This window comes from Schistocerca serialis, chromosome 7, assembly GCF_023864345.2.
Source record: "Schistocerca serialis cubense isolate TAMUIC-IGC-003099 chromosome 7, iqSchSeri2.2, whole genome shotgun sequence".
In the NCBI taxonomy this organism is placed as follows: Eukaryota; Metazoa; Arthropoda; class Insecta; order Orthoptera; family Acrididae; genus Schistocerca; species Schistocerca serialis.
Genome location: NC_064644.1, coordinates 88,155,603 through 88,178,873, shown reverse-complemented (window position 1 = coordinate 88,178,873; position 23,271 = coordinate 88,155,603). Strand labels below are relative to the sequence as shown.

At 37.7% G+C, this 23,271-nt stretch overlaps 1 protein-coding gene across 2 annotated transcripts in view; it reads left to right on the top strand.

Annotated features, from left to right (window-relative positions):
* The window catches only part of LOC126412609 (tyrosine-protein kinase Btk29A), a 376,741-nt gene that overhangs the window by 329,808 nt on the left and 23,662 nt on the right, over positions 1 to 23,271 (top strand). For both annotated transcript variants that reach the window (XM_050082278.1, XM_050082277.1), the window contains exons 3-6: positions 4,141 to 4,224; positions 4,796 to 4,860; positions 8,242 to 8,307; positions 8,617 to 8,745. In XM_050082278.1, the coding sequence (XP_049938235.1) occupies positions 4,141 to 4,224; positions 4,796 to 4,860; positions 8,242 to 8,307; positions 8,617 to 8,745 (344 nt within the window). The remainder of the gene's footprint in view (positions 1 to 4,140; positions 4,225 to 4,795; positions 4,861 to 8,241; positions 8,308 to 8,616; positions 8,746 to 23,271) is intronic.

Genomic DNA, 23,271 nt, shown 5'->3' with positions numbered 1-23,271 from the left:
GCGAGTCGTCGGCCTTGACCAGGGACATACGAAACATGCGACAAACGCCGTAAACAATATGGCGACTGTAGCGTGAATGTTACAATTTTTTAGAATGGGTTAAGGTACAGATTAGCCTGTCAGCACAACTACATTAGTCTGGTGGGCGATAGAAGAATTATGTTGTTATTTTACGTCCACCCCAGATACTGAGTCTTGCCCAAACAATCTTACATGCTGCTTCAGTTTCTATCACAGTGGAATTGAATTCCTTGTCTACTGCGAGAAATACCCCTTGTCTACTGCGAGAAATACCCCCCCCCTCCCCCCCATTTCCCTATCCTTTCAATATACACTGCTGTCAGTTACAGGTAAGCCAGATTTTTGTACCTAGTATTATGTGAACTTCAGTGCTTTTCATGAGCGCTTCAAATTCTGGCACTTTACCAGCTTGGCAGTTTACCATTAGGATTTTAAAACTCTCACCTGTTGGAGGCATTTCTTTCAATCTTATGCTGACATTTCTGGGTTTCCTACAGCTATCATTATCTGGAATGGATGGAGAGTCGCCTAATCTAAAAAAAAAAAACCCTTGTGTGCACCCCACACGCAGTCAACCACTTGAGTAGCCGCCACTGATGTGTAGTGCACACGTGATCCATTTAGGGGGACCCTACAGTTCTCACCCCTATGGCGCAAGTCCGGGAAGTCACAGCTGAGCTTCAAAGTCTCTGGCTCAGTCTTTCCACTCGACTCAGAACCAAAGGGCCACGATCAGTTCTGAGGGCAATGAAACAAATTGTGAAATTAGTTGAAACTCCATGCACAAGGCTGGCCTTCTCAACCTTCTCTGCCAGTCACTGGAAAGACCCAAGTATGACCTCTGAAACCAGACGACAGACATCATTTGTTCCAACATGCGCCACAATCTGCAGTTGGTTGCACCCTGTTACATCAATGGCTGCTAGAATAGCCTCTTCAACAAGTTGAATGAGGGCCCCAGGCACACACACTGAGCGCACCTGGTGTCCTTTCCTGCCCCTTGCTGCCATTTTCCTAAGGAGTACCATCATTCGCCGTATATGTTTGAACTGCCAATGATTAATAGACCCACACCTTTTTGTGTTTGCCTCATCTTGACTCCAGACAGAACAAGTTTACTACAAACAGGTGAAATGAGTTCAAATGGCTCAGTTTCAGTGAAAGACAGCACCTCAAACATGTTGGTTGGGACGATTGGTACAACACCCTGAGACCTCTCTGGTCACCATTCACCCTGTAGATCTACCATTGATCTGTGAAGATACACTAGCATATTTGTTTTTAAATATTAGCATGTGTATATTCGTATTCTTGTTTTTCTGCCATGTTCAACATCATGGAAGATCTCCTCACTATGGATCAACCGGAAGGAAAAGTACATCTAATTTAATTTAAGCTGGTGTTAAAATTACATTTCTGTTATATAACATTTCTGCCATCTGTCGCAGCTATTTTGTTAATCCCAGACCTTGACAAGGGGTCTGCTTTGTTGCTTATGCAATGCATCAACCTATCCAATGTATGCCCTTCTCAGTTTGGAAGCAGATATTTACTTTTTTTAATAGCGTGAAAATATGCAATGATAATACAGGCAAGGTGGAAAATGGAATTGCATTTTAATAAAATTTTGGCTGTGGCATTCAGTATGAAAATACTTATTTAAATGCTGAAAAAATTCATAAAAATTGTTAAGTCATGTGGATTGACTTCATAAATATAAGCTTACAACCTTTATCAATAAATCTTCGTACATCCATATTTAAGCTGCATGAAGGTGAGACACAGCTTGTATAATTTTTATTAAAAATGAAATTCCTCTAGCTGTATTTAAGATTTTTTATTTACTTCACTACTAGTTTTGGCATTGCGTCAATGCCATCTTCAGGCCCGTACACTTTGCTGAAATCAGTTGTGTGTGGCTCAGTCTAGAAGTCTGCAGTGAGATCAACAGATGCTCCACCTAAGCACATGCTCTTATGAATGAGGTATGCAAGCAAAGTATTTGTCAGTCCTGTCAACACTGCACATATCACACACTCATTTCATACATGATACATTGTGTGTTGAAGAAATAGTATTTGTGCATAATAATGCAGGAGTCCTGAGTTCCTAAAACACATTATGCCATATCATGATATTTCCTTTCAAAAAATTTATATGCTTCTTTCACATAAAGGCTGAGAAATGGTTTTGTTTATGCACTCATCCCTCTACTGCACAATCAGCATATATCATCCCGAAGAAAAAATTCATAAGTCACTTACAATGCATCAGTACTTGTTCTGCTTAGTCTGCCAGAAAATACGAGACTTTTTTGAGTACATGATGTACAACTCCAATGTTTCGTATGTTTCATGATTTCTACTTGCTCTGTTGATGGCCTTGGTGTGCTCTGTTTTGCTCCTGCCACTGCCTTGGCAACCCAAAACTTAAGATGAGACCACCATCCTTCAAGATTTGTGACACATTATATGTATTATTACAGAATTTTTCTGTCTCTCACTTTTCTTTCTTGCCATTTCTGCAGCATTCTTCTTCTACATTTCTCTTGTGTTCCTCATAGTTACAAGAAAGACATTCCCTCTCTTTTTCAAATTGTCTCTTTCTTGAAGGATACTGTTTTTAAATCTCAGTTTTCTTCAGTTATTTTTCTCCGTTTTTGCCATCTTTCTTGCTTAGATTTTTGAGAAATTAAGCAGCGTCTCCATATCTCAAAACCTGAATCACGTATGGCATCTTGGATATGACTGTTATTTCTTACACCCAGTGTAAAGAATTAGTCACTATCATAACATAAATATCACATTGCTGCCAAATTTGCCACTTCTTGTTCTGAAGCTTCACATCAGCTCAGAGTGAAATATTTATGATGCCCATTCAACAAAGTCAGAAGTAATAAATAATTGACATGCTATATGTACAAGGATGGAAAATAAATTAACTGAGTCCAATGACACAGTTTGGGGTGAGACAATGAGAAGTTAAGAGTGCTACCAAATGGATATTTGTTGTTGGCAACTGTGGCCATATTCTGTCACATACAAAATTTAATCTCATTCTTCATAATTGGGGCACATTGCTTCAAGATGGCTGCAGAACATCACACAAGCAGACATCACATAAAATACAGGTGTAAAAAAAAATCCAGAAATGTTTTGTGCTACACATGTAGTGTTCTATTATTTAAAACATGCAAAATTAATCAAGAGTAAGTAATAGGGAATACTTTTGTTTTTCTTAAAATTACCAAAACATAACTACTCTTTTACACTCCCAGTTATTATCAGTAGCCTAACAAACTTCAGATGAAAAAAAAAAAACCTCTGGAACAAATCTAGCTTAAAATCAACACAAAAAGCCACTGTAGGTTACTCCTGTTATGTATACTAACAAGCTACTGTTCAAAAAGCTACTGTTACTCCTCTTTTACTTCTCACCTGCTGATTTTATCTAAATATCCAGACAAAGCATCTGTAAAACTTCATACAGACTAGTGTCAGCTGACTACATATACTAGAGTCAGGTCAAGATCTGTATAATACAAATGTTAGATTTAGATTCCAGAGTCCAAATATTCTGATATAATGCACAAAGAGTAACTAATGAGGTACGTTTAGTAAAGGTAATGGGAGTTGTGAATGTATGACTAGTTGTTTCGTAAGAACTGAGGTCTTTCCTCTTTTGTGTATCTTATAATTGTAGTTACTCAGTTTCACATTTATGCAGAATAATAAGCAGTTACTGATCCCTGTCATTGTCTACATGACATTATATGTAACAAAATGTTTTAATCATTTAATTGCACTGTTTGGAATCTAAGTATTATGCTGTGTTAGAATTTGATGCTCAAATCTCTCTTCTGCCTTCATTATGCTTCCACTGTATGGAACTACACTTATTACATTTAAATTCAATATGCTGTACTGAAATAAGTAACAACCTGAGAAATGTAACCCCACACTGAAATCATAGTAGACATTTTCTTGTGTACTGTATGCGATTCTTGTTTTCATGTTTTTCTAGTATTAATATGTGTAACTGATCCTTCATTTTGAAAATGTGTATATTTATCATCGCTATTGCAATCTTACATACCTTCATTTTTTTCCACTTTTACAGGAAAAGCTAATGATCCGGCCAAAGGTGGTGGTCGCTCTTTACCCATTCAAAGCAATTGAAGGTGGTGACATATCATTGGAGAAGGTGAAAAACATTAGCTTCTTTTTTTGTTATATATTCTAAAACTATACAAACCCCCCCTCCCCCCTCTCTCTTTCTCTCTCGCTCTTTTTTCTGTTCCTGAGGATGGAATGCACAACTCATTACCATGCCATTTATTGAGCAAGATCAATTTCCTCTGTCATGCTGTAAAAATGTATAACAGAAACTACAGAGAACAAAATATTACACATATCATTCAGTGGTATCGTTAAGGATTCTTCTCCATTAAGCTGCTTGTGTTTGAAATTTTACAGCACTGCAACTGCTACTGATCACTTACAATATTCCTCAAACTGTACTGCCATGTATTGCTCTTTAAAACTGTAAATAAGTTTGAAAGTACTTGTAGTATCAAAAAATGTGATAGTACTTGTAATCTGATCATTTTAATGGGGATTTGATAGACAGAGATTCAACAGAATTGTGGTTGTCCTTGCTGTATTGTAGTTGAGCTGCCGTCTATATAGTTTGTACATATAAACTGTGTTCATTATGAAGTATCAAATGTATCTTGGAAATACTTAAATGGTTCTCTTTGCCTCCTGTTTTGCAGGGTGCTGAGTATGAGGTGCTTGACGATTCACAGGAACACTGGTGGAAGGTGAAAGACGAGCATGGGTTAGTCTCGTATTTTTATCTATCCCTTACCTCATAGTCTTTCATTTTTGCCTCCCCTTGGCCTCACAGCATGTGGGTTCCTCTCAGGTTCTGTCTGAGTGACCTGTCCTTCATTTTTGATCTTCCCCAACCTATCCCTCAGGAAGAAACTATGAGTTCCAAAAGCTAGGTAGTGTATATACTTTTACATGTCTGTTGATAGTATTAAATAATTCACTCATTACAGGTAAGTCCTGGACAGCTATTCTATCTCAAAACTCAGTAGTTTAGAATAAATAAGTTTTCTTGCATGAATTTTCTGTTGATACAATAAACAGCCTTTCTGACATTCTGTCTGTTGCCTGTTCTGTCTGTGTGTTATTTGCAATCTTGCCTGACAACATTTACATCATTTGGTGATCTTTTTATGTTTTCAGTAATATTTTTCTTGTGTTTTGTATTTAGTGAACTTCTATTCTGTATTTAGCAACCTTTTTCCATGTTTATTGATCCTTATTAGCTGTTTAACGATTCTCTTTCAGTGTGTAAAAATATTTTTTTCTTTGTGTTTGGTGACCTTTTCACTTTGTTTGACAATACTTTTCCTTTATATGGCATACTTTTATCAGTGTTATAAGATCTATTTTTTACCTGGTTATCTCTCTTCATTATTTGGCAATCCACTTGTTGAACAGTCTTCTTTCTCTGTTTGGCAATTGTTTCCCCACATTTATTGGCTTGTTTTATTGTTTGCCTACAGTTTTCTGCGCTTAGTAATCTTCTCCCATTGCGTTACTGTCTTACTTGCTATTTACTGTACATTTAACAACCATCTCTTGCTTCAATTTTACTGTCTATTTTCCCCAAGTTATTTCAGCAGACAATTTATCTATATTCAGGAACTGTTTACATTCTTTAGTTATTTGAAAATCTTTTTTACATCTTCAGTGACTTTCTTAATTGTTCATTAATTTTTTTTATGTATTTAGTGGTCTTTTTTTCCTTTGGTATTCTTCATTTGGCAGTCTTTTGTTTGGTGATCCCCCCCCCCCCTCTCTCTCTCTCTCTCTCTCTCTCTCTCTCTCTCTCTCTCTCTCTGTGTGTGTGTGTGTGTGTGTGTGTGTGTGTGTGTGTGTGTGTGTGTGTGTGTGTGTGTCATTTTTTTTCTCATTTTTGTTTTTTGGCAAATGCTTTTATGTATTAAGTGATTTTCCTCCAATTGCCATCTTATCTGCCTTTTAGCACTCTTCAAGTATGTTTAAAGAGTCTCTCACTTGCCTGTTATTTTCCACACATTCTCGCAGCACTCATTTTGTCTATGTGCAAAAACCATTCATATTGCTACACTTCTGTTCCTCTTTTCATTGTAACCTTCGTAGGTCAAAGTATTTTCTTTTTTTCACTAGCCTTCTGGTTGTTCTGATATTCTTGAAGGCCACAACTGTTCATTTTACAAAACTGCAAGTGAACAGAAGGTTTGTTTGAAATATGGTATTGCAATAATGACATTGAAAGTGACAGTGGAAATTGTTGCATAAGCATGTACTGTATAAGTATTTTTTTAGACTAATAATCAATGGAAATAGTTTTACAGTTTTAAAAATATAATTGTGTATTTAACAGTAGAGTACATGAACTACATGTAGCACAGCATTAATTATACTGTATTAATACTTACATTATTGATCTCTCATTGTAAAATGACTTCTCACTTACTATTTAAAAATAACAAGTTAAACAGTGGTTGTTATCGAGTGGAAAGTTTGATAGTGAAAATCTTGAAGGTTTTATTTCTGAAATATTTTGAATAAAATTTTTAAGAGTGAGACTGCCATCACTTTCTGCAAATCAGTTGCTTATTGATTATATTCCCCAGATCAGCTAATATACACTATGCGATCAAAAGTATACGGACACCCCCAAAAACATACGTTTTTCATATTAGGTGCATTGTGCTGCCACCTACTGCCAGGTACTCCATATGAGCAACCTCAGTAGTCATTAGACATCGTGAGAGAGCAGAATGGGGAGCACTGCAGAATGGGGAGCACTGCAGAACTTAAGGGCTTCGAACGTGGTCAGGTGATTGGGTGTCACTTGTGTCATAGTCTGTACACGAGATTTCCCTAGGTCCACCCTTTCCAATGTGATAGTGAAGCGGAAATGTGAAGGGACATGTACAGCACAAAAGTGTACAGACCGACCTCTTCTGTTGACTGACAGAGACGGCTGACAGTTGGAGAGGGTTGTAAAGTGCAGTAGGCAGACATCTATCCAGACCATTACACAGGGATTCCAAACTGTATCAAGATCCACTGCAAGTATTATGAAAGTTAGGCGGGAGGTGAGAAAACTTGGATTTCATGGTCAAGCAGCCATTCATAAGCCATACATCAAGCCGGTAAATGCCAAACGACGCCTCACTTGGTGTAAGGAGCGTAGACATTGGACTATTGAACAGTGGAAAAATGTTGTGTGGAGTGATGAATCATGGTACACAATGTGGCGATCCAGTGGCAGGGTGTGGGTATGGCGAATGCCCAGTGAACGTCATCTGCCAGCACTTAGTGCCAACCAAACGACGCCTCACTTGGTGTAAGGAGCGTAGACATTGGACTATTGAGCAGTGGAAAAATGTTGTGTGGAGTGATGAATCATGGTACACAATGTGGCGATCCAGTGGCAGGGTGTGGGTATGGCGAATGCCCAGTGAACGTCATCTGCCAGCACTTAGTGCCAACAGTAAATTTCGGAGTTGGTGGTGTTATGGTGTGGTCGTGTTTTTCATGGAGGTGACTTGTTGTTTTGCGTGACACTATCACACCACAGGACTACATTGGTGTTTTAAGCACCCTCTTGCTTCCCACTGTTGAAGAGCAATTCGAGGATGACGAATGCATCTTTCAACATGATTGAGCACTTGTTCATAATGCAAGGCCTGTGGCGGAGTGGTTACTTGACAATAATGTCCCTTAATGGACTGGCTTGCACAGAGTCCTGACCTGAATCCTATAGAACACCTTTGGGATGTTTTGGAACGCTGATGTCGTGCCAGGCCTCACCGACCGACAACGATACCTCTCCTCAGTGCAGCACTCTGTGAAGAATGGGCTGCCATTCCCCAAGAAACCTTCCAACACCAGACTGAATGTATGCTTGTGAGAATGAAGCTGTCATCAAGGCTAAGGGTGGGCCACCACCGTATTGAATTCCAGCATTACCAATGGAGGGCACCATGAACTTGTAAGTTATTTTCCGTGAGGTGTCCGGATACTTTTGATCACACATTGTAGTTTCTAAATTCATCTGACACAAATTTCCAGAAGCATCCTACGTAGGAAAATGTATTCCAGGTACATTATCCAGGTAAAATCTAATAAATTTTTGTTCATCTTATTCCAGGAACATAGGTTACATCCCTAGTAACTATGTGAAGGAGAAAGAATTACTGGGCCTTCAGAAATATGAGTAAGTTAAAATTCATTACTGAATCTTTCTGAAATACTGTGCTGTTACAGAGCAGTAACTACATTATGCAGATGGAAAATATCTGAAATGACGTAATTTCATAACCAACTGAATGGTTTATTTCATAGTTCTTTAGCATGGAACATAATATTTTTATGGTCTTTTTACTGTGGAGAGCCTAATAATAGTGTCAGTGGTATTAACCTAAATAAAGCTTTTTAAGTTAGGACAACTCAGATCTTTTTGCATTTGCCATCTTCTGTACGTTAGTTGTATTGTCTTTTACACTTTATGACAACTGTTTAACAGGTGGTATGTTGGAGACATGTCCAGGCAGAGAGCAGAGTCACTTCTGAAACAGGAAGACAAGGAAGGGTGCTTTGTGGTGCGAAATTCATCCACAAAGGGCCTCTACACACTCTCACTATATACCAAAGTGTAAGTCCCATCAGTTATGGTTTTCTGTAATTTTCAGTGCTGCCAACTTATTATTTGTGGCTCTTGTGTGTCCATTAATGCACAGAAAAATAGGATAGGATAGGAGCTACACAAAAGATAAAATTGTTCCAGTTTCAGTAAGAGTGTGACATCTTCATATTTGGTACTAAAATTCAACAGACCATCACCTTAAAAAAAATTGCTTTGACTGTTTTGCAGTAGCAGCAACGGCTCTAATACTCAAGTCATAATAATCTTGTTGCTTAGAAAGTAGTCACGACTCATGCAATACACACATAGCTTTTGTCAGCATCAGTAATTATTTTTGAGGATCTTTTATATTATCATAGTATCTGTTAGCTTAATACAAGCAAAACACCCACATGTCGGTACACAAATGTGTTTAATTACGAGAAAACGGGGCAGTTAGTCAGCCATGACTTTTATCAAGGAACTGTCCCACCAGTTGCCTTTAAATCACTTAGGAAAATCACAGAGATGTGTAATTGGTTCAGTGACTTTTTGGGTAATAGGTCCCTGTACATTATGCCATAGTCAATGGTTAAGCAGATCCCTGACACAGCTTGCAGCACTATTGCCACCTTTCACCTGCAGAACACTAACCACCTTTCAACTGCAGAACACTAATGGCTGCAGGTGAAAACAGTAGCTGTCTACAGAGCTGTGACAGCACTAAGGCATAGCCATAGAGATGTTAACAAAATTACTTAATGTTGTTGGTTGAGGTAATCCTGTGAAGCTACTGTGCCCAGCATACTGCACCCGTCAGGGATCAACTTATGCTGATTCAGCTATAGATGGTGAATGTTCAACTGGAACAAAAGTGATCTCCAAGGAAGCCTGACAAGATCTCCAATGTTCACACTATACACAAACAATTTATTAGATAGGATCAAAAACTATAAAAGATTGTCTTCTAATAATGCAGTTATCTATTTATTTATTTAGCCATCTGATGTATTTCAGTTGATACATGTTGTATCATTACATATAGGCCTTGACATTTTGATTATACCACAACAATTTTCTAAAACTTGTGCATTTATGGCACCGATCACAGCATAATACTTTTATGGCTCCGTTCAGTGTAAATAGTCCTTTTTCACATATGTGACTGTTTCCCTTACATTGAAGTTTATATATATACATTTATCTCTGTTTTTTTTTTTAATTGAATGATGGTTACTTCTTATCACATTTTTGAGTTCTTCTTGCAATAATCAGTAAATTCATTTACAGAATAAAATGAATTTTTCTCCAGTATGTCTCTGTGCACTCAAAGGTATTAATGTTCTTTATTTCGCTGATGCTGTTTGGAAGGCAATTGAATAGGTACATTCCCATCATAGTGTCATGACCTCTGTTGGATTGCTCTCAGGTTCCAACAGTTCCTTGTTTCATATTAATGAATCTCTTCACTTTTCTTAAAATTACTAATGTTTTATGGAGTGTATGCTAGTACTTAAGCTGTATAAGTATTTGTTATTGTTAAAATGTTTAGCAGTTTAAATTTTGGTCTGTAGCTTGTTCATAGTTTCACGTTGGTCATTATGCTCATAGCTTTTTTGTGTAGTTGAGCACCTTCTTCGTATGTACTGAGCTTCTCTACAGTTCTTTTCCAAATGTCATTACTGATTCAGAGTGTGCAAACTAAAAAATTTTGAGGACTTTTTAAATATTAAAGTTTTGGCTAACTTTTGTAGTGTATAGCAGTCTGAATTTAACTTACTCTTTATACTATTGATGTGCTCTCGCCAAGTTGTTTTATCATCATGATAGACAACCAGAAATTTCATGTAAGGTGCTTGTTGAAGTTTGTATTGCTTGATTTTTAATACTAACTTGTTATCTTTTGGGCAATTGTTTTAAAGCTTGTAATGCTTTTTTTTTAAAAATCATTAGGTTGTTATTTATAAGCCAGTTTTGTATTCTGCATAATACACTTTCAGTTGAATGTGTAGCTTTTTCGGAACCCATTCCTTTAATTAAAATGTTTGCGTCATCTGCAGATTGTTGAATTTCGTCAGGTAGGTCATTAATATATATCAAGAACAGCAGTGGCCCCTGAGACTTCCAGGGTATGCCATTCTGTATAATCCCAGTGTCTGAGTAGTATTTATTTGTCTCCTCATCTGTTATTTCCACTTCTTGGTATCTGTTCATTAAGTGGTTTTATTATAAGACTGAATGCATTGCTTCAAACCCCTTAGCACTTTAGTTTTTCAAGGAGAATGTTGTGATTAACTAGGTCAAAAGCTTATTGACTTCTCCGTGTCAAGTGTTTGCATTACATAGTCCACACGTTCTTGCGTTGCTGAGGTAGTAGATTAAACAATGGAAACTCCACGTAGGAATATCAACAATGTAGGAAAAGATAGATTGCTACTCACTGAAAAGAAGGCACAGTTGCACACAGACACAATTAAAGTGTAAGTCTTCTTTTAATTGTGCCTGTCTGTAACTTAACGTGTCTTCTTTACAGTAAGTAGCAATTTATCTTTTCCTACATTGTTAATGTAATAGATTTTTTGGAACCCATGTTGGTTTCTGGCTATGATATTGTGTGACATGAAGAAGCTTATTAGTCTGTTATACAGAATGCTTACAAAGACTTTGGATATTACTAGAATAATACTAACAGGTCTGCAGTTTTCAGGTTCTGTAGTGTCACCTTTTTTGTATAGTGGTAGCACCCTAGCAAGTTTTAAACTATCTGAATACAGCCCTTCTGTTATTGCTTCATTAACCATTTTGTTCAAGCTTTAATGAAGAACTTGAATGAAATTTTAGTAATCTTATTTGAGATACTGTAGATGTCATGGGTCTTGGTGTTTTTCATCTTGTTTATGATTCTCGTTACTCCTCCTTCACTTTTTGGATATAGGTATATAGAATTTCGTAGTGGATGTCTTTTTCTCTGTTGAAGCATTCATATCACTTGTTGTTGGATGTGACATATCCTTTGTTAGATTTTGGCACACGTGTGTAATAATCATTTAATGCTGTGGCTATAGTTTCTGGGTTTCCCTGTAGTGAATTTTCCCATCTGATTTCTTGGAGCTATTATTTTTTATGTTGCCTTTTCCTATTGCCTTTATGATCATCAATACTATTGTTTTGCTGTGTTGTCCGAGTTTGTAATGTCCTGTTTAACGTCCATTTTCTTTGAATATTTATTACTCTGGTGTAGATTTTTTATATTCTTTATAGTAACATTTTAAATGCAAGCAGTTAGTTTTATATTTAATTGTTCTGTGCTGAGTCACAGATAGTCATATCAAAAAGACTGTCACAAAATAAGCTTTTGGCCAACAAGGCCTTTGTCAAAAAAACACACTTGGCTTCAGCTGCCTGAGGCCGTGGTCATGTGTGCGAGTTGTGTTTGTGCGAGTGTATGTGTGTATCTGTCGTCTATTTTTGACAAAGGCCTTCTGGCTGAAAGCTTATTTTGTGACAGTCGTTTTGTGCCTATTTGCAACTCAGCATCTCTGCTATATAGTGAGTAGCAACTGGATTTTCCATTGTTTAATTGTACTGTGAAGTGCTTTTTCTTTTCCATGAAACAATGATGCCCTTTGAAATCAATTTGTTCTGTCTTTCTTTATTTGTTACACGTTTATTTTTGATAGGTGATGTCTCCTTAATATGTTCACAATATTTGGTTATGTAGAAGCCAAAACTCCATGCATTTCCTTTTCACTTTGAATTTCGTTCCAGCCTTCTTTAGCCAAATTGTGACTGAAGGTATTTAAATTTTTGTCATGCATTTATTGATATTTAATATAGACCTACCGGGGGTTCAAACTTTGTGCTACTGAGATTATTTGTCCATTATGATCAGACAGGTAGTTCACAGTTTTACTATTAATTTATAGTTTTATGCCTGTATATTGGTGACCATATAATCCATAGTAGAAGCACTGTTTGTAGTAATTCTAGCATAATCATTGACTGTGTTATGCAAATTGTATGAGATCAGAAGTGAACAAAGATCCTCTTTCAGTTTCAATACCTTACTATAGTGTTGAAGTCACCACACAGGACAATTTTCTTATTTCCTTTACAACTGCTAGCCTTATTTAACAAACTACCTAATTTAGTTAAAAATGACTTGGGACTACTGTCAGGTGAATCATAGACATTGATGATGATATATGTTGTATTTTGAACTACAATTTCAGTTGCTGAACACTCAAAAACATTTTCAGCACTGTATTTCACTAGATTGACTCTGGTCTTGTTTGCAAGCCATTTTTTAAACATATATGCAGCTGCCCCCATTTCTGTTATGTGACCTGCAAAAGTGTGATGCTACTGAATAGTTCTGTGGATTGCACAGAGGTATTTCCTGCTAATGTAACCAGTGTTCAGTGAAACGCACCACTATGTGTGTATCATCATCACTCAATAGTGCTTCTGCACTTACAAGTTTACTTCTTAAGGGCTGAATATTTTGGTGCATGCTTGATAGATTGTTTTATTAGTTTTCACATTGGTATTTTCCTTTGGGTTTCCCATAAGAAGGTATGTCATGGCTTCTCATAAGCCACCTATCAAGATATATTTGTTTTATTTCTTTATTTCTGCACTGTGTTCATGCAGAGTGTATTGTTCAGATTTCTTATGTGTAGAGTTTTGATTATTTTCATGAAGACAGAATGTTTTGATTTTTCTGTGTTGAGTGAACTTTGTCGTGTTTTTTATTATTTATGGATACCTGGAGGAAATCTTTTCTTTGCCTAGCCCATTGATACGCAGCCCATGAATATTAAAATAGAATCTCATTAGTCTCTCAGTTTCAAAATTAAAAGCTGCCCTGCATTTGTTGAAAGTGGAGTTACCTACATAGGAGACAAGCATTCTATTAAATAATTTAATACTCTTATTTATTTAGTTCTGGTGTGTCATGTCTGTCCGGTACTGTACTGAAAATTATATTGATCTTATGACTAATGGAGGAAGTACTGTGACTGCAATGTTTGTAATACTGCTGCAGTTAAAAGTGTTGTCAATGTCATTTGTTCCCACTAGAACTATTACTGTATCCTTTTGACTGAAATCTTCAGTCAGTTTTATTACGTTTTTTGTCACCTCATATAATGGCGCACCTGCCTTTATGATACTTCACTCTGCATGTGTATCATCTGATTCAGAGCTAATCAAATTATGTGAATACCTTCTATGACCATCCATTAGCACAAGAATTCTTTTCTTCTGTGTCTCGGACATTTCTGTGGGTTCTTTTGTGAATACGGTGCATTCTTCAGTGTGAATGCAGTTTGGAATGTTTGTTTTGATGGCTGCCACAGGAGCATATGACATTTAGGCACTTCATTTTTTCAGTACTATCCTTGCTATGATCAGTAATTGTATCCAACTGTAAGTGGATATCAAGTTCTTTATCACTATTTTTTTGTTTGACACACTTACCAAACATTGTAGCAGTCTCTGCTTCATGTTCTAATGCATTTTCTTTGAGTGTCATGGCAGTTCATTTATATATGGATTGTGACAGTATATACAGAGAAATTTTGTTGGATAGTCATAATGAACTGTAGAAAAGCTGGGACAAAATTTCCACTTGGTGTAACAAATGGCAGCTCTCTTTAAATATGCATAAGCATAAGATAACACCCAGAACAAAGAGAGAGAATGATGTACTATCAGGTTACAAGATCTGTTGTGGAGATACGAAGCAAACTACATTATTTATATATTTAGGCATTATTTTAAGAAATGGTATAAAATGGGGTGAACATAGACGTGATGAAAGGCCAACACAGATTTGTTGAAATGGGTCTGGGAAAGAGCAATGTATCTGTAAAGGACATAGCTTACAGGATATTAATGCAATCAGTTCTAGTTTACTATTTCACTGTTTGAATGTATTTCATGCCTTTAGTCAAGCCTACATAATGTTTCTAGAGACATCTACATCTGCATATCTACACACAGACTCTGCAAAGAACCATACAATATGTGGCAGAGGGTACCTTGTACCACAACTAGTCATTTCCTGTTCCACTCGCAGATACAGCGAGGGAAAAATAACTGTTTATATGGCTCCATATGAGCCCTAATTTCTTGTATCTTATCTTTGTGGTCCCTATGCAAAATGTATGTTAGCAGCAGTCGGATCGTTCTGCAGTCAGCTTCAAATGCCCATTCTCTAAAGTTTCTCAGTAGCATTTTTCAAAATGAGTGTGTTTTCTCTTCCAAGGATTCCTACCTGAGCTCCCAAAGTGTATCCGTAACACTTTCATGCTGATTGAACCTACTAATAACAAATGTAGCAGCTCACTTCTGAATTGCTTCGATGCCATATTTCAATCTGACCTGGTACGGATCCCAAACACTCAAGCATTACTCAAGAATAGGCCTCACTGGCATCCTATATGCAGTTTCCTTTACAGATGAACGACACTTTCCTAAAATTCTACCAGTAAACCAGAGTCAACCATTTGCTTGCCTACCACAATCCTCACATGCTCATTCCATTTTATATTGTTTCACAATGTTATGCCTAGACATTTAAATGACTTGATTGTGTCAAACAGGATGCTAGTAATATTATATCTGAACATTAAGGATTTGTTCTTCCTACTCCACTGCATTAACTTACATTTTGCCACATTAGAAGCCAGAGACATATGCTGCTTTGATCAAACACAGAGGTGGCTAAGCTCAGCTGATAAGCTCTCTGTATCTGAGATAGCTGTTGTCTGTAATACACAGCTCATAGCTCATAGATACGGGTCATTGTGTGTAGTATCATGAAACACACAGTGACACTAGGAGTCATCTTCTTTCTGTGAACCATGATATCCAGAAATGGGAGGTCCCCATTTGCATGGTGAAGCAGGTGCTTGGAGAGAGTCAAGATGTTCCAAACATGGAAGAAGCATTGCTGTTCCATGTGGCCATAACAGAGAGATAATGTCTACATAGTTCCAAAAACATTTTGGTTTCAAAACTGCTGGCTGGAGTGCTTTGTCCTTGAAGTCTTACATTACTGGCTTAATTGCTATCCAAAGCAACACTGTTAAGTTTGCTCAAAATATTGGTGATTAAAAAAGTAACTTGACATAAGCACATGTTTTAAAACAGGGTGTGTACATTCTGGGAAATCTTGGGAAAACCCAGGAATTTTTTCATCCGGGAGAAAACTGGGAAAAACCCGAGAATTTTTAAGAATTCTGGGAATGTTTTGTTGTTTTAGTTTTCAGTTAAATTTTTGTAGTTTTGACTGTTAAGGACTGATACTCTCACAAAGAATTTTACTTTAGGCCATTACTGCAATATAATACTGCAGCAATAAAATATAAAAAAAAAAACCTGATGTTGCAATGGAAATGCGCTATTTACAGCAACAAAACACAGTACACACACAAAGGCCTGCCAACAGCAAAATGTGTTGAAGGCTTTAGGACGAAGACTGCAATAATTTATAACAACAAACTGCTTCCAGTGGGCGTGAAATCACAATGGTTAACATTAGGTTCGTTTGAGAAGTTGCCTATGGGCTTACGCACATGCGCAGTTGAGTCGCGTATGAGCAGTACCTTCTCACGCTTCTAGCTACTTGAAGTGTGGCTGTTAGCTGTATCCAAGGTAACTAGACATGGGCTGTATCAGCAGTAGAAACAAGTAGCCAGGTGCTACCCGCAAACATTTTTCGGACACATCCGAGCTCCAGATTCGTGCATGCGCAGAGCAGCTTGAGTTGTAGAGTATGAGGGCTAGTCTCCACGTGAACCGTGTTTACGTTTAGTTTGCTGTTTCCTCTTGGTTTACAGCTCTCAAAAACAAAACAGATTTCTGTAGCCAGGAGCTATAAAGGGAATTAAAATATTAACATAATTATGGAAGGTTAAAATACGTTATTAGTCTCAGTTTTCTGATTTTATTTTATTTTCGGGTTTTTGGGAGTCAGGTATTGATTGCCTTGCAGAACATGAAGTTATTTTTGTCGATTTGGTAAACAAATTTGTCTTTAATTAATCTTAGGTTATGAGTTGCACTATTTGAAACTGGGCCAATGTTGCACACAACATCCTGTACTATCAAGTTAGTGTTGTCAGCAAACAGAAATGTTTTAGAGTTACCCGTAATACTAGAGGGCATATATCATTTATATAAATAAGTAATAGGAGTGACCCCAACACTGATCCCTGGGGCACTCCCCCCCACCCCCCACTCCCACCCCCTCCACTTGCCCATACCCCACTCAAACCCACATCACAGCCATTCTCAACATTGTGAATACTGACCCCTTTGCTGTCTGTTGCTAAAGTAAGAGGTGAACCAATTGTGAGATACTCCCCGTATTCCGTAATAGTTCAACTTCTGAAGCAATATTTTGTGATCAACACAATCAAACGCCATAGTTAAATTTAAAAAAATATGCCTACCATTCAAAACTTTTTGTTTAACCCATCCAGTACCCCACAAAGAAAAGAGAATATAGCATTTTCAGTTATTCACCAATGTACCTTTGATAGCAAATCGTGTGATATAAAATGATCGATTATCCTTACCTACACAGCCTTTTCAATACCTTTAGCAAGCATTGATGGTGTAGAAAGATGTCTAAATTTTCTGAATTATCCCTTTCTCCCTTTTTATAAAACAACTTTCCTACTGAGTACTTTAATCATTCAGGAAACTGACCATTCCTAAAGGAAAAATTATAAATATGGCTAAATACAGGGCTAATATGCCCAGCACGGTACTTTAATATTCTGCTAGGTGCTCCGTCATATCCATGAGAGTCCTTAGTATTCAGTGATTTAAGTATTGACTCAATCTCCCTCTTGTCTGTATCACAGAGTAGTATTTCAGACATCAATCTCGGAAAGGCATTTGCCAAGAAAGTTATATGATTCCCTGTAGAAACTATAAATTTTTATTTAATTCACAAGCAATGCTCAGAAAATGATTGCTAAAACTGTACATATATCTGATTTATCAGTAACAGAAATATTTTTGCTGCAAACTGACTTTATATCGTCAACATTGTGCTGCTGACCAGGCACTTCCTTCACAACTGACCATATGGTTTTAATTTTTTCCTGCGAATTTGCTATTCTATTTGCATACCACATTTTAAGCACCTTACAATACTGTTTATAATAGGCTACTGTAGCTTGATTGTGACTACTTCTAATATTTTGATATAATTCCTGCTTTATTCTACATGATATACTTCTCCCACTAGTCAGCCACCCAGGCTGCCTATTACTGGTAGTACCCCGTTTAGAACATTCCAGTGGAAAGAAACACTAAAACAGCATGAGAAATGTGTTAAGGAAAGCATTATATTTATCATCTGTGTTATCGGCACTATAAACATCCTACCACTCTTGTTCCTTGACAAGGTTTAAAAAACTCTCCAGTGCTGTTGGATTCACTTTCTTACATAGTTTGTAATTATATGTGACATTTGTTTAAGTACAAAAGCCTTTTAGTGTTAAAATTTGTGCATCATGGTCTGAAAGGCCATTCAACCTTTTACTAACAGGATGACCATCTAGTAATGAAGAATGAATAAAAATATTGTCTATGGCTGTGCTACTGTTCCCCTGCACCCTACTCAGAAAAATCACAGTCTGCACCAGAGCATATGAATTTACGAGATCTATCAGCATTCTTTTTCTTGCACCATCATATACAAAATTTATATTGAAGTCTCCACATATAACTAATTTCTGGTACTTCCTTCAAAGTGAATCAAGAACCCTCTCTAGCTTGAGCAGAAATGCTCTGAAGTCAGAGCTAGGGGACCTATAAACAACAACAATTAGAAGTTTACTTTCACTATATTCAACTGCCCTGGCACAACATTCAAGTATCTGTTCAGTGCAGGGCCATGATACGTCTATGGACTCAAATGGAATACTGTTTTTTACGTACATAGCCACTCCCCCACCCCGCAAGGAACTTCTTGAAAACAGCCAGATAATCTGTATCCTGGTACAGGAAGCCTCTGAATTGTCAAGTTATTTAAGTGGTGCTCCAATATACCATTAATTTCAGAGTCGACATCTATAAGCAGTTCACTAACTTTATCTCTAAGACCTCTTATATTTTGATGAAATATGCTAATTCCTTGTCTACTTGGAAACATGACGTCTTCTGAAGGTGAGCCCTTAGGTATACCTGCTTAAAGGAAGTCCCTCTAACTGTCAGCTGACTTCAATCTAAAAAAAGGTGCAGCTCTAACACCAACTACTGCAGGAATTTTTCCATGAGTGATCCCACCACCACCCACTACACTGTCACCTATAAGCTTTGTCAGCCTCCTCTTCTCATACCTATTGAGGTGCAGGCCATGCCTAGTGAAACCCGTTCTACTGATAGACCCAACTGGCACCACTGAAATGCGAGCTATGCCCTCTTCCATCACTGAACGAGGTGGCACAGTGGTTAGCACACTGGACTTGTATTCGGGAGGACGTCAGTTCAATCCTGCGTCCGGCCATCCTGATTTAGGTGTTCCGTGATTTTCCTAGATCACTCCAGGCAAATGCCAGGATGGTTCCTTTGAAAGGGCACGGCCGAGTTCCTTCCCCATCCTTCCCTAATCTGAGCTTGTGCTCCATCTCTAATGACCTCGTTGTCGACGGGACATTAAACACCAATATCCTCCTCCTCCTCCTCCTCCTCCTCTGCCATCAGCATCCTCTCCAGCACCATGTTAACGCGCCTAATAGCCGCATCAAGATGAGGCCGATCATGACGCTGAAACAGTTTCACAAAATGCACATTAGTGCCACCAGTATGATTAGCTACCTTTGCCAGGTCACCATCTACATCATATTCCCCATCCCTATCAAGACTATTTACTGCTCCATTCACTATCACTACCTAATCCTCCTCTGTAAAATTCCTCCTAACTCCCCTATGCTGTCAGTCAACTGAGCCAACCCTGCACTAGGTTTCACAATGGTGGTGATCTGGTACTCGCTCCCCAACACTTTCTGGAACTGCTGGCCCACACCTCTACCATGTGAACTACCTAGCAGCAGAACCTTCTTCTTTCTGTTGGACTTTACAACTGACCTAGGCCTCCTAACTGCTGAGGACTGCTGCATGTTCCCTACATCTACAGCTACGAGAGGCTCCTCTCCACTCAACTCTGACAGCTGGTCAAATCTATTGCATATACGCAAAGTAAAACTGCCTGAATACCACCTCCTCCCCCTAGCTGCCTTCTTGCCAATTGCCAGTTCCCATTCTCCACCACCTTTCACCCTCCTCAACGTATCTAGTTCCTCCTTTGTGCATTGTAATTGCACCTGAAGGGCACAGATCTTATGCTCCTGCTCCTCTATCAACTTATTTCTACTACACACTATGCATCCCAGGAGAGGATCTTGCTAGAATGCCCACTGGCTTCCCCACTGCATTCCCCCAATGAAAATACTTTGAACAAATCCCACCCATAACCCACTACTCACCAACCTATGATACAGCCCACACTTCTCACTTGTGGTAAAATTTTACAGTTTCTGGAAAAAACTATAAGTCTGTGTTACCTAAGTTCAGTTTCACCAGTAGAACTATTTATAGAACTAACAGTAGCAGTCTCAAAATTCTCTGTCTACTAAGAAAGCAACTCCTTGTATAAATACTACTACACCACAGCTAATACCAGTACCAACAAAACTTCACAAAATTATTAGCTAAAACCAAAAATTAAAGCGGCCACTGAAGCACTCAACGAAGTTAAAACACTAAATGAAAATTTTACTGAAATATTTCTACTAGGAACAATAAGAAACGCCAGCTGAAAACTAAAGCACGAAATTTACTAAACGACTTCAACACACAGAAAAGTGTAAAAACACACAGCGAGCAAATGTTTCCAAAAGTTTATTAAATTGTTTTTTCGCCACAAACAGCACGAAACACCACTGAAAACAATTAAATTTAATAACTGCATAACAGTGCACAAATAACAGTGTCAGTATTTAGCTTTATAATTGCTACAGCTACAACTGCATGCCGCAAAATGTAAACACACTACTGAAGCGTGAGGCTTGGATGAATGACGTAAGCACACTCACAAATAACAGACACTTGAGTCAATAACACAGGAAGAAAGACTGAGATTAATGAAAATCCACTAATAAGTTACATTAAAGCAAATATTAACACAAATAAACTTTGAAATAGGTAACTGAAGGCTAAAACTTTATAAAATATTGACGAGCAATTCCAACAGCAGTCCAACACATGTACCGTCACACCAAAGCTGTTCCAGCTTAGCTCTTCTTATGTATAAAACAGCTTCAAATGTCTAATTCTTTTGCAAATGAGTTACTAAGCTTCAAGTTTGTCAGAAGACATTAAGTTCTCTCATAATGAGAAACACTGCATGAATATAATTTGTGCTCTGTTTTAAGCAAAACTGGTTTTTTGTGCCTCTCAATGTATATGACATGATATCTCCTGAACTGTGTGTTGTACAATGATATAATTGTGCAGCTACATTTGGTGGTGTATGTGGATAATGTCTGTAAACTGTGTTGTGAGTAGTCAGTAGTAAGGAAGTAATAAATTAAAACACAGTGTCCAATGCTAAAGTTTTACTGTTTGAACAGTGAAAATGTAGAAATCTATAAATGTTCCCATGTCAAATACTAGTAGTTTTGAATACTTTTCAAATTATGCATAAGATTTGTTAGAAGAAGAAATTTTCTCATTCTCAAATATTGGATATTCGAGTCCTGGTATTTGCACGCCGTCAACTACGCTGCCTCAGGATGCACACAGTTTCTGACTTAAGATTTTACCCTTAGTGAGTAGATTATGACAATAATATAAATTTTGAACTTCAGTCAGTAATTGCACAAAATATTGAAAATCAAATTTGCTTCCTTTGGATGCTGTTAGACAGGCAACCTGCAACTGATACTGGGTTCCAGGATAGTCCCTTATAGTTAATCCATCAGAGGCATTCATGTGAAGAAAGAGTCTGCATTGAAATGCACTGTTGGTTTGAGGCACACCACTTCTTCAGTTGCCATATAAAATTTGCTGAATTTCGAATATGGCGTTCATATTTCCCTACTAAATGGCTCAAAAGAGAAGCTAGATGTTTTCATTGGGGCTCCTCTATTTCTCAGTATGGGGTGAAGCTGATTTTCTTTTTGCATCTTTGGCAGGCTTGTAAAGTCAATGTAGAGCTGGCACTTGTACCCTTAAACTCATTTTCAGAAGAGTGTGGGTGTCTTCTGTTGTATTGCATCTGCTGGATCCTTCTGGAGGCAACTATGAATCTTGCATTATATTCATCATCTTGCCAAAGTACAGGGTGTTTCAAACAGGACTTTACATCTTTAAAAATTCATATAAATTTATTGAAAGAAGATATAGAGCTGGGTTTAGTGTTATTTTGTAGGGAAACACATCAATTTGTTTTCGTTAAAGTAAAGATGTTGTGTGTGGCTCCCATTGGTTATCCTGCACACATCCCATTGGAAGTCAATTTCTTCCCAAACTCGCTGTAGCATTGCAGGTGTAACTTACTCAAACTGTACGGTTTCAAATGCAAATGGTTTCCCAACAAATGCCAAACAGTTGTATGTGGGATTTGAAATTCACGAGATGCGTCCCGGGTCAATTTCGTAGCGCTGTTGACAAAACGTTGTCTCTCTCGCTCGACAACATCATTAGGTGCGCTTGGACGACCTGATGATTTCTCGTGTCTTACCGAGCACCCTGTTTCTACAAGACATTTGTGCCACTAATAAATTGTAGGCCTACTAGAAAGATCTTTAGCGTACTCAGTACAGAAATTATGCTGAACTGTTGTCGCCGACTTCGATTATTTGAACCAAAACACACAGCTAGCGTGCTTGGGTCCAGTGAAGGCAGTCATCTTTAATGCAACTGCCACTAGTGCTCCTTGAGGTGCAATTTGGCACTAGCAAAATACTTGAGACAAAACTTGATATATTTCCCTACACTTCAGTCATCTCTGTAGGTACTATGAATTAATTTATATGAATTTTTGAAGTTGTAAAGTCCTTTTTGAAACACACTGTAAGATGTTGTGCATTTCCCCTGTCAACAAGTGAGATTACTATTTCTGTGTCTTCTCTTAATGTAACGGAGCAGTTTTCTCTCCTCAGTGGTGATATTCTGCTTGGGAGCAGGCATCCTAGTTATGGACCTGCAAGTCTTCTGCCTTATTTCTTCTGCAGTCTCACAGGGAAGTTTCAACACACTGCTCAAGAGCACTAAATCTTTGATGGGCAATGTCTTTAGAGTGGGCACAAAATTTTTGTCCCTCCAGCACTGATATCACAGCATCATTCAGTGGCTTATCTGTAAAATTAAACACAATGTGTCTGCATAGTTTATCTTCTTATGATGATCGACATGTAGGATGTAAGGAACTTGAAAGATTGACATGCCATGACGTGCTGTTCCATTGAGTGCGAAAATGACTACATAGTCTCCAGACGTTTGCTTTCACTTCATTTTAATATCTTGTCA